This window comes from Molothrus aeneus, unplaced genomic scaffold (assembly GCF_037042795.1).
Source record: "Molothrus aeneus isolate 106 unplaced genomic scaffold, BPBGC_Maene_1.0 scaffold_19a, whole genome shotgun sequence".
In the NCBI taxonomy this organism is placed as follows: domain Eukaryota; kingdom Metazoa; phylum Chordata; class Aves; order Passeriformes; family Icteridae; genus Molothrus; species Molothrus aeneus.
In genome coordinates, this window is record NW_027098863.1 from 233,329 (window position 1) to 244,308 (window position 10,980).

At 55.5% G+C, this 10,980-nt stretch overlaps 1 protein-coding gene across 1 annotated transcript; it reads left to right on the forward strand.

The window, feature by feature from the left end:
- Positions 1 to 1,835: 1,835 nt before the first annotated feature.
- LOC136569694 (serine/threonine-protein kinase pim-1-like) lies at positions 1,836 to 4,301 on the forward strand (the record flags this gene model as incomplete). The annotated part of the gene is made up of 5 exons (XM_066570057.1): positions 1,836 to 2,390; positions 2,504 to 2,554; positions 2,758 to 3,124; positions 3,770 to 3,946; positions 4,195 to 4,301. Coding segments are annotated over 5 exons (1,257 nt in total), but the record flags the coding sequence as incomplete, so codon positions are not given.
- Positions 4,302 to 10,980: the final 6,679 nt, after the last annotated feature.

Genomic DNA, 10,980 nt, shown 5'->3' on the forward strand with positions numbered 1-10,980 from the left:
TGTTGTGTTTGCCTGCATTAAAGTTCTGTTTCCAGACAAGCAGATGAAAGCAGTCTCTCTCTGTAAAGTAGCCAGAGCTGGTTCTCAGGGAAACCACTGGCCAATGGTCCTGACGAGGACCAGAAGGTTTCACTGGTGTTTGCTGGCACCACCAGCGCCCAGATCTGGAAATTTCCCTATTCTGACACAGCCCAAGTGCAGCAATTTGCTGGCACAGAAATCATAAACCTGGCAACTTTCTGCTACTGGCTCTGGCACCGCCCACATCTTGTGTTTGCTGTGCCAGTACCCAGATTTGGAAATTTCCCGGTGCCAGCAGAGCCCAAATCCGGCAGATTTCTGTCGCTGCCAACGACACCACCCAGATCTGGTGTTTGCTGGCAGCGCCAGTGCCCAGATCTGAAAACTTCCTGGTGCCAGCACAGCCCAAGTCCAGTGATTTGCTGGCACAGAAAGCCAAAAGTTGGACATTTCCAGGTTCTGGCTCCAGCACCATCCAGATCTGGTGTTTGCCAGTGTCCAGATTTGGAAATTTCCCGATGCCTTCACAGCCCAGGTCCAGCAATTTGGTTTTAGCTAGCTTAGGCAGAGAAGTTCCTGGGACTGTGACTTTCCTTTTGCTTGGAACTGTTTAAACTTGCTCTGGACTGAAAACCCAGAAAAACACCTGCAGCTCACACCTGTGGCCCACTGTGGTCTGTGACGCTGCATTCCAGCGCCAGAGGGACTTAGAAGAGACCGAGTGAGCCAACTACAACCCACAAAAAGCACCTTCTGAATTTGCCATCTCTTCAGCACAGTCAGAGGTTTTATTTAATATTATTCATTTTTCAGGCTTGTGAATACTTGTTAAATAAACTGGGTTTCTTTTCACTTTTCTCAAGGGAAGTCTTTTTCTGAACTAGTAGGAGGAGAGGCCACTTGAACTTGCTTTCTAGACAGACCCCTTTTGGAGGTTTCCTCCCAAAACTTGCCCTAAACCAGCACAAACAATCATAATGAAAATTCTACCAGTGGCATAATTTCCTGGTGGCAAATCTTGTGACAGAAGCTTGACCTTGTTCTCCAGGAGAGATTCTTGGGAAGAGCAGACAGGAGAAGGTTCCTGGAAAACTGAAACAGCTTTCCAGAAGGGAAATGTAAATGAAAGAAACAATCCAAGATGTTTTCCTCTATTTATTTCTATGCTCCCCTTTTCCATGTGCACTACTTCTCCATCCCAGTAATTCCAGATGCACCTCACCTCTAAGATCGGTGACTTAGTGATTTTTAGACACTCTAAAATACCATGAGGCACACAGAGTTTTCCTTCCCCTGTTTTTACTGGAAGGCAACACTGGAGATGTAAGTGCAGTGCTGGGCTCAGGTAGGAATCCTAGCCCAAGGGAAGGTGTCCCGACAGTGTTTGCCCCTCAGCCAGGCCAATGCAGAGCAGCAAGCGAGGGGATTGCTGTGCCAGTGTGCAGGAGTCAGGGCTCTGCATCTGGGCTCAAGGCTGCAAAGTTCCCGTGTTTGGACAGACTCAGGGGCTGTGCCCGGGGCACGCGGGGCTCGAACGTGGGGCTCATGGGGCGAGCGGGGAACGGACACGGGGACGAACGGACCCGGTGCTTCAGTTGCAGCGGCGGCAGTGGCGGCAGCAGTAGCAGAAGTAGCAAAAGCATATTCGCTTCAACAATCTTTCTCTCTCTCTTTCTCTTTCTCTCTTTCTTTCTCTTTCTCTCTTTGTTTCTCTTTCTCTCCTTTCTTTCTCTGTGCCTCCCTCTCCCGCTGTCGGGCACCCTTCTCCCGGGGCCCCTTGCCCTGCGTCCCTCTCCTCTCCCCGCCTCCCTCTCCCCCTGCCGGGCCGGGCCATGCCCCCGGCCCGCCCCCGGCCCTGGGCGGGGCTGCCCCGTGCCCGGCCCCGCCCGTCCCGCCGCGGTCTCGCCTCCGCCCGGCTCTGGCCGTACTGGCGGTGGCGCTGCTGGGCGGGCATCAGTGCCTGGTGCGGGGGCGGCATCGCCGCCCTTTGCCTCCGCCTGGCCCGAGCCCGGCCCCGGCCCCGGCTCCGGCTCCTCCCGGGGCCCGCGGAGGACACAGGCGGCGCGGCCGCTGCCGCCGCCTCCGCTGTGGCTTCCCCGGCCCGAGCTCCGGCGCTCGGCAGCGCGGCCGCCGGCCCCGAGCCTCCCGTGCCGCGTTGCGAGGAGCGAAGGCCTGGGCATGGCCGGCCCGGGGCGGCTGAGGGGCGCTCGGGGGCCGTTGCTGGCCCCGGGCCAAGCGCTGACAGCCGCGTCCCACCCGCAGCGAAGGCGCACGAGGCCCTGCAGGAGCGCTACCGCCTGGGTTCGCTGCTGGGGCGGGGAGGATTCGGAAGCGTCTTCGCGGCCACGCGGCTCTCGGACGGCGCCCCGGTGAGCGGCGGGGCCGGCGGCGGGCGCAGGAGGAGGAGGAGGAGGAGGAGGAGGAGGATGGGGCTGGGCAGGGTGGGCGGCGAGCTGAGCCCGCTGCTGTCCTTGGCTTGCAGGTGGCCATCAAGAGGGTGCCACGGAACTGCGTCCGGCACTGGGGCGAGCTGGTGAGTGAGCGGGGCCACCGGCAGCAGCCGGGGCTGTCGGGCGGGGATGAGCCGAGGCCCGGCACGGTGGAAGCCGCCAGGACGCCTCGAGGGGGAGCGGGCGTGGGCGCAGCGCAGGGCGCAGAGCATCCCAGGCTAGCTCAGGGCTTCCCTTGTCCTGGCACGGCATCGGCCCCACTGAGGGCATCGTGCTCCTCCTGCAGCCCGACGGCAGCAGGGCCCCGCTGGAGATCGTGCTGCTGGCCAAGGTGTCCACTGGCTTCCCTGGTGTGGTCCAGCTGCTGGAGTGGCTCGAGCTCCCCAAAGACATCGTGATGGTGCTGGAGCAGCCAGAGTGCTGTCAGGACCTGCAGCGTTTCATTGGGGCACGGCGGTTCCTGCCCGAGGAGGTGGCGTGGGAGCTGTTCCACCAGGTGCTGGAGGCCGTGCGGCACTGCACCAGCTGCGGGGTCCTGCACCGCGACATCAAACCAGAGAACATCCTGCTTGACCTGGCCACCAGGCAGGCCAAACTGATTGACTTTGGCTGTGGCACCTACCTGCAAGACACAGCCTACGCTCACTTTGCAGGTGAGCCTCCACAGGGCTGTGCTCCCGCTGCTGCCATCTCATGGCCCAACATCTCCCAGCCCAAGCTGGCTGTGGCAGCGGGGATTCTCCCTTTTGCTGCCAGTCAGGGGACTGAGTCTTCAGCTGAGTTGCTTTAGAGTGGGGCTGGGCGGGGAGCCACCTTCCTGCCCTGCTGGCAGCCTTTGCCAGCCACTCTGCCCAGGACTGGGGCTGGGCTGGGGCAGCCAGCCCGACCAAAACCCCCATGGGTGGGGGTAGCAGAGAGGGGGGCGGAACCTGTGCCCCAGCCAGTTTGGTGTGCAGGCGAGAGGAAGGGCTTGGACTGCTCCACTCTCCCTGTTTGCCTTGGCTTCCTAATATTTTTGGGGCAATGTAGGCAGGGAGGATAAGGTCATGTTTTTCCCCAACACGGAGAGGGTTTTCCTTTGCATGTCATGGTCAGGCTTAGCCAGGGCTTCCTCTGCCCTCTTCCGACACCAGTAGCTTCTTTTCCAAGCCCAAGTTTGTGCACAAGTCCCTGGTGCTGGCAAGAGGGCAGTGGTCACCCTGTATGCCACTGATGCAGCCCCCACAGGCCCAGGGATGCTGGGGCCAGGCTCTGGGAGCAGCAGCATCCCCCTGCTGAACTCCATCTGTATTCCAAAGGAACACCGTCCTACAGTCCCCCGGAATGGAATGACTTTGGCTGGTACCATGGCGAGGCAGCAACGATCTGGTCCCTGGGCATCCTGCTGCACCAGATGGTCTGCGGGGAGCACCCTTTCAGGAGGGGCCGGAACCTCAGCTGGGGCCAGCTCCCGCTGCCACAAGGGCTCTCTCAAGGTGGATCCTCTTCTCTGGGCACGGGGGGAATCCCAGTGCTGGGAGCCAGCAGCGGGCTCGTGAGCATCCTGCTCTGGCAGCTGCTGAGGAGGTGGCACATGTCCTGCTCTCCTCCAAAACAGGGAATTGATGGGAAAGTTTAGGCCCAGCCCTGAGCACATCCAGAATGGCCTGGGCATGGCAATAGTGGGGCAAAGCAGACAGGAGCCTTCTCTGGCTGACCGGCAGTTTCTGCTTTCTCTGCCCAGAGTGCAAAGATCTGATCAGGTGGTGTTTATCTGTGAATTCCTTGGACAGACCCACATTAGAAGACCTGTTCTGTGATCCTTGGGTGCAGGATATTCCTCTGCTGTAGAAGAAGGGAGAGAGCCACAGGCACACTTTGATCCAGGGCCCTGGTAAGTTGCAGCTCCACACATGCCTTGGCAATCAGAAGCAGGGGAACCCAGACCTTTTTGTGCTGCCTGTGTCACTGCACCGGGGTCATGGGATGGGAACACGCAGCCCTTGTGCTGCAGCTGAGCTGCTCTGCCCAGCACTGTGGCCGCCATCCAAGCTGGTTTTGCTTGTCCTGGTTCTCTGAGAGCTGGGGCCCCGGGCAGAGCCCTGAGAGCCTGGTCTCCCCCCAGGGAAGGAGAAGGAGCCCCTGGAGAAGCTGTACCGGGTGGGAATGCTGCTGCTGCTGCTGCTGCTGCTGCTGCTGCTGCTGCTGCTGCTGCTGCTGCTGCTGCTGCTGGAGACAGCCAGGATGACATCAAGGGTGACAAGCTCTTCCTCAGCCTGGCCACTGGAGGCTGAAGGTGATGGACTTTGATTCTGGCACCTTCTTCAAAGCCAAACTCCACAGGGAATTTGCAGATGAGTCCCCACCTGGGGAAATGCTGCCAGATTTGGGCATGGCCCAGCCTGGCTGGGAAGCAAAGGTTCCCCCTTTGCTTGGGCAGATGCAACTCATTCTTCAGTCGCTGCCCAGCTGCTTTTTGGCAGGGCTGAGGGCATGGGCTGGGCTGGGTACAAAATGGGAGTGGGCTCCTGGCCCTGCCAACAGCCCCGAGCACCCACTGTGGCCTGGGCTGGGGCTGGGGCTGAGGCAGCCAGCCCAACACAAACAAAGCCCCATGCTGGGAGCAGAGGTGGGACTCCAGAAGCTGTGCAGGGGCTGCTTTGCTCTGCAGGCAAGGAAGGGCTGGGCTGCTGCACTGCCCTTGTTTGCTTTGGGATCACCGTGATTTTGGGAGGCAGTGCAGGGGGGAAGAGAGAAAGTGTGGGCTTCCCTCAGCCTTGGCTGGGTTTTTCCCTACCATGTAGGAGTTGGGCCTTCCTCAAGGCCCTGACAGAGATAAGAGTTTTTCTCGTTTTTCTTGTTTTCCCTTTTTGTCTCTAATCTCTTTACAAGAATGTGTTGTTTGTTTTTCCAGAGGAAGCCTTCCAGGTGGTCCAGTGCAGATGGGGAAGTGCTTGGGAGCAGCTGTGGCGTGGATGGGCGGTGGCCTTGGAGAAGGCTGAGGACATGGTTTGGGAGCAGCTTTTCTTGCAGCCGTGGCTGGCGTGAGGTGGGTCCCTGTGTGCTTGGCAGGGTGGGATCAGAGCTTTTGGGAGATGGCAGCGAGCACAGGAGCATCCTGCTCTGGGCAGCTGCTGAGGGCTGGATGTGCCGTGGCTGGCTGCAGGCTGGGCACATGTCCTGCCCTCCTGCTCTGCTGCCAAAGGCAGCAGGGATGGGCAGCTCTGGGCACAGCTCTGGGCACAGCCAGCATGGCCTGGGCACCGCAGGCCTTGGCACAAGGGCACAGGAGCCTTCAGCTGACGGGCACTTTCTGCTTTCTCTCCTTGCAGCCGGGCTCTGTGGCTGCTGAGGCTGCTCTGGGCTCTGCCAGGGCTCTGCTGGGCTCAGCCCTGGGCCCAGATGGGCTGGCTCTGCCCTCACATTGCTCTGACTGCTTTGCATCAGACAAGCCCGTTGCGAGCACAGCACCTGAGCTTTCTGCTTTGGCAGCTGAGTGAGACTCTGCTGCAGGCCCAGAGATTGCAGCTGGGGACACACATGCAATTGGCAAGAACCCAAACTCTCCACAGTCCCAGCTGAACACCTGGATCTGCACAGGGTGTTTGTCTGTCCCATTCTTCCTTCTTGATTGGCTGGAATTGTGCAATTGCACTTTCTTCCTCCTCTAGAAGTGCCACAAGTGGACCAAAGCTGGCGAGTGGGCCGTGCTCCTGAGGCAGTGCAGTCTGGAGCTGATGGATGGAGAATTGCCATTCTGCACTGCCAAACCAGAGCAAAAAGCCCTAAGTGGCACTTTGTGTCTCTAAGAAATCCCTGACAGTTTCAAAGGGAATGTGCAGCTCCTTCCCAGGCTGAGAAGGAAGGGCATCTTCTAAAGGATTTGGGCTTTGACAGAGTTTCCATTCCCAGTCCTGCTTGGAGCTGGAAGGGCACAAAGCAATTTCTTCTTGCTTTGAGCACAATTTCAAATGGCAATGTTGGAAACAAAGCCCAAAATCTTTTAAAGGGCTGCTGGGATCAGTAAGATGGATCCTTGCTATCAGCACATTTACAATGTAAATAACTGAGTTCCCTTTGAAAAAAAAACATTTACCTCTTAATGCAAAGTTTCACAAGTTTTTCACTAACACTTGGGTTTTGTTTTACTCTTTCACATTTTATATAGTTTTTTTTCTTTTTCGTTTTTTTCCTTTAAATAGAAAACATGTCCTACAAAAGGAATGTCCTTTGCTCCTGGTTCCTGTGTGGAGCAGCTCCCTTCCTGCTGGCTGAGCTGCTCAGGCAGAGCCCGGCAGCTCCTGGCCCTGCAGGGCTGAGGCTTTTCCCCGTTGCTGGGCAAGACTGATGGAGCAGCACTGCTGAACACGGGCACACACAGAGGGCCCAGCAGCAGCTGCCTTTGGCCACCTGAGGATCCAAGGCTCAACCTCTGAGCAGCCAGGGCTGGAAGCGACTGACAGCATCTGATCCCTGACTCTGGGCCAGGGCTGCACAAATGACCCCACAGCAGCAGCAGCAGCAGCAGCAGATGGAGCTGACTTTCAGCACAGCCCCTGCCCCTGTTCCCTCCCGTGTGCAGCGGTGTCAGAGCAGCCTGAGGCACCTGGGAGCCCCCAGTGCCAGCAGGGACTTGAGATGGCAGCCCTGGGCTCCTGGAGGCTGTGCAAGGAACGGAGCTGGGCACTCCCTGTCCATGGGGAGCTTCCAGATGGAAAAGGCTGCTGTGCCCAGGCAGCTCCAAGGGCACAGAAAGGAGGCTCTGGAGCACTGGATCTGTGCCAGTGCCACAGTCCTGGGCAGCAGCCAGACAGCCCTGGGGGAACAGAGGCCACAGCAAGAGGGACAGAAGCAGGCAAGGGCAGAGACTGGGAAGAACCAGGCCCACGAGCAGGAACAGCTGCTCCATTGCACTCCTGGAGAAAGCTCTTGGCTGGTTCAAAGCGCTGAAAGGCATGAAGAGCAGAGAGGAGGCCACAGCAAACAATGCTCCTGTTTGCACAGCCTCCCCTCTCCGTGTCCCAGAAGGAATTGGATGGACTGGATTCGTCTCTCCGAGTGCTCTCGTTCAGCATGAACAGCTCAGCACCAGGAGCTGAAGGAGCTGAAGCCTCAGGCCGCAGGTGCTGGGCAAGAGGGAACTTTTGGAGCAAAGTAATGCTGCTAAAATAGCCCCAGCTGAATGCAGCAGATATCATCATGGAATCACAGAATCCTTTCTGTTGGAAAAGCCCTCTGAGCTCACCCCGTGCAGCCGCTCAGCCAGCAGTGCCAAGCCCAGCACTAAAGCACGTCCCTGAAGTGCCAAGGCCTGGACAGCAGCCCTGAGTGAGGCCTGGACAGCAGGCCCTGAGCCAAAGGTGGCCTCTGGAGGAACCTTCCAAGCAAAGGTTATCTTTGTATCTGCTCCCTGCTGAGATATGCATGGTCATTAGCACTGTGATAGATGTAGCCACTCCTTAGTGAAACATGGATGGACCTTTGTGTATTTAGAAGCCAGAGAAGGCCATGAAATCTGACATCTGGCCTTGTGTGGGGCTGAAGGATCAAAGTCAGCTGCCTTGGCTCCTCCTTGAGGCCTGGCCAGGCTTTGGGAGGGAGCCAAGAGGAGGATGAAAGCAGATGTTGGCACACTAGCAGTGCTGTCAGATTGTTCATGCAGCACTGCCAGAGCTGGGCCCTCTCCCAGCGGGCTTGGAGCCTCAGCTGGGGCTGGAGGCACCTGCAGGAATTGCCAGTGCCCAGGAGTGGCTCTGCAGCCCTTGGCTGTGACAGCTTCCCCAGCTGCTGTGTGCACCTGGGGGATGGGAAAGGCTGAGGGTAAATGCTGCTGCATCTTTCTTAATCACTGCAGGCAATCTTTGGTGGGGATGATTGGGTGCATTGCTGAGCTGCTCCTTTTGTGATTCTTTGCTGCTCTGAACTGCAGGAAATGACACTGATTCCTTCAGTTGGAGTCTGTGTCTTTGGTGCTGACTTTGGCCACTGGTCAAACCAAACTGGCCCAGTCTGGCCAGATCCCAACCAAATGTCACTTGTTCAGTGTCAATGTGAGGAAAATTTCAGTGCCATCAGAAATTCCCAGATGGGAAGCCCTTCCCTGGAGTTCCCTGGCTCTGGAGTGGGCTGAGGTGGGAGCCCCGTGGGAGCAGTGGGGCAGTCGTGTACAAGAAGCTGCAGCCCTGGATGTCTTCAAATGCATCCAAAAATTGCACATGGAAAAGGAAAAGAACTTGTGGGTTTGGGCAGACAAAGATGAATTTGTTAAGAGTCCATTGGAAACAGCACCTTCAGAAGGAACAATTATTGTTGGAATGCTCCCACATGGAGCAAGAGAAGAAGGTTTTAATCTTGAGCTCTGATGTATTTGTCCCAGGGAAATATCAATGTGATAAATAACTATATACATATTTATAGGATAATACGACCTTAATATATATTTATAGTTTTAGATATATAAATGTCTATATATATATATCTATATTTCTATCTATATCTATATATAGATAGAAATATAGATATATATAGACATATATCTATATGTATCTATCTATATCTATATTTCTATATCACTGTCTACATATAAAATAATAATAATGTGAAATAGTGCTGACAATACTAATTTGGTAGCTTTGGCTGTTCAGGGATGTAACACTAAATACCCTACAGAACAGGATTGGCCAGGACCCTCATGTCAGTGGTCAACTTTGTGAGATTGTATACAATGAAAAAAGGAGGAAGGGAGGAAATTGGCTATTTTCCCAGGGTTTGGTGATACTGCGATGCAGAGTGCTTTGTCTGTTGCTGTGAAAAATACAGTGATGAAGCCTGCAGGGTTTTTCATGTCCCAGACTATGCAAAAGCTGCAGGATTGGTTGAACGGGTGAAGGGGTTGTTAAAAGAGCAGTTGAAAAAATGAGGAGATGGGAACCTTTGCCCATGGAGAACCCATCTCCCAGATGTGCTCCATGCCCTGAACAATGGCCCACGGGGGAAATGGAAACCCCCTGGCTGTGCACGGCTGCCCCCAGTTTTCAAATGAACCATGGGCAGTGAGACTTGGACTGCCTGGGAAATTGTTCTGGCTGTGATGGCCCCTGGCAGGGCCAGCCCAGAGGCTGCAGGGCTGGGCCTTCATGCATTGGAATTAATGAGGAGAAATTCAAAGCAAATGAGAGCCATCAGTACTGAAACAGGAATTCAGATTCCTCCAGGACACTTTGCTTTGGTAACTGCTCCCTTGGAGCTTGGCCTTGCAAAGTGTTCATGTCATGGCAGGAGGAATTGATGCAGAATATGAAGCAGAAATTACAGTAATTCTGTTAAACAATAGTGACCAGGATTGGATTATTCAACCCCGTGACAGGGTAGCACAATTATCGATATTGCAATTTTGAGAATGATTGTGAAAAAAGGAGCTCCAGCTCCAATAACCACCGTTTGTGGAGATAAAGGGTTTGGATGCAGCAGTCCTAATAATGGAGCCAGAGTGTGGGTCCGGAGGCCAAATGGCCCTCCCGAGGCAGCTGAAGGAGCAGCTCCTGGGAAAGACAACTCGGAGTCCTGAAACCTGGGCAGGAACAATGGGAATGTGTCCCTGCAGCCAAGGATTGTGTGTGAGAACAAGTAGATCTGACAGGATATTGTTTTATACATGTTGCCAGACCAAATCTCCCTGTTTGCCCCAAGGGCCCCTTTGGCAAATGCTCTGATCCACGGGGCTCCATGGGAAGGCGGCTGTGACACTGAGGGACTTGCACAGGAATTGCATCCAGGAGCCTGGGAGCCCCTCAGGGACTGGGACCCGGCCCCTTCCAGCCAGAGGGCAAAGGGCCCCCCAAGCCTTGTTAGCCCCAGACAACATGGTAAAGCTGAACAGCAAAGGGCCTGGGGGCATTATTATGGAATTAAAAAGGTGCCAGCTCCATGGACAACAGAATTCTTGTTTCTAACTCCAATGAGATTGAGAAAAAAGAATGAAGAACGGTGTCACCAAAGTACTACTGATGTCTGTAAGGTGTACCTTGATAATCAGCCAGAATCTTTGTCTGCCACAAACACCTCTAGTGTTTGACCAAGGGGTTAGTCATCAAAATGTAATGATGAGTTCTGATGGATTGCTGAGCTTCTTTTGTAATTCTTTGCTAATGATGATGTGCTTTGCTGAGCTTATCCTTTTGTCATTCTTTGCAGCTGTGCATGATATAAATGCCACAATTCCTTCAGTTGGTGTCTGTGTCTTTGGTAGTGACCCTGCCCACTGGTGAAACAGGGCCCCCTCTTGCCTAAGTGTTACCTGGGAAGGCAAAAAGCCTCCCTCCAAAATCCCCCCTTCCTCCTTGTTCCCCCCTTCATAGCCTGAGCATGATGTGCTCTGCTCTGGGCTGTGCCCGGGGTCAGTTGGGGTCACCTGTCCTGGCTGTGTCCCCTGCCAAGCTCCCCCGCAGCCCCAGCCCCTCCCCAGCGTGGCTGGAAGAGGGGCAGGACAGGCCTTGGCTGTGCTGCAGCTCAGCAAGAACAAAACCATCTC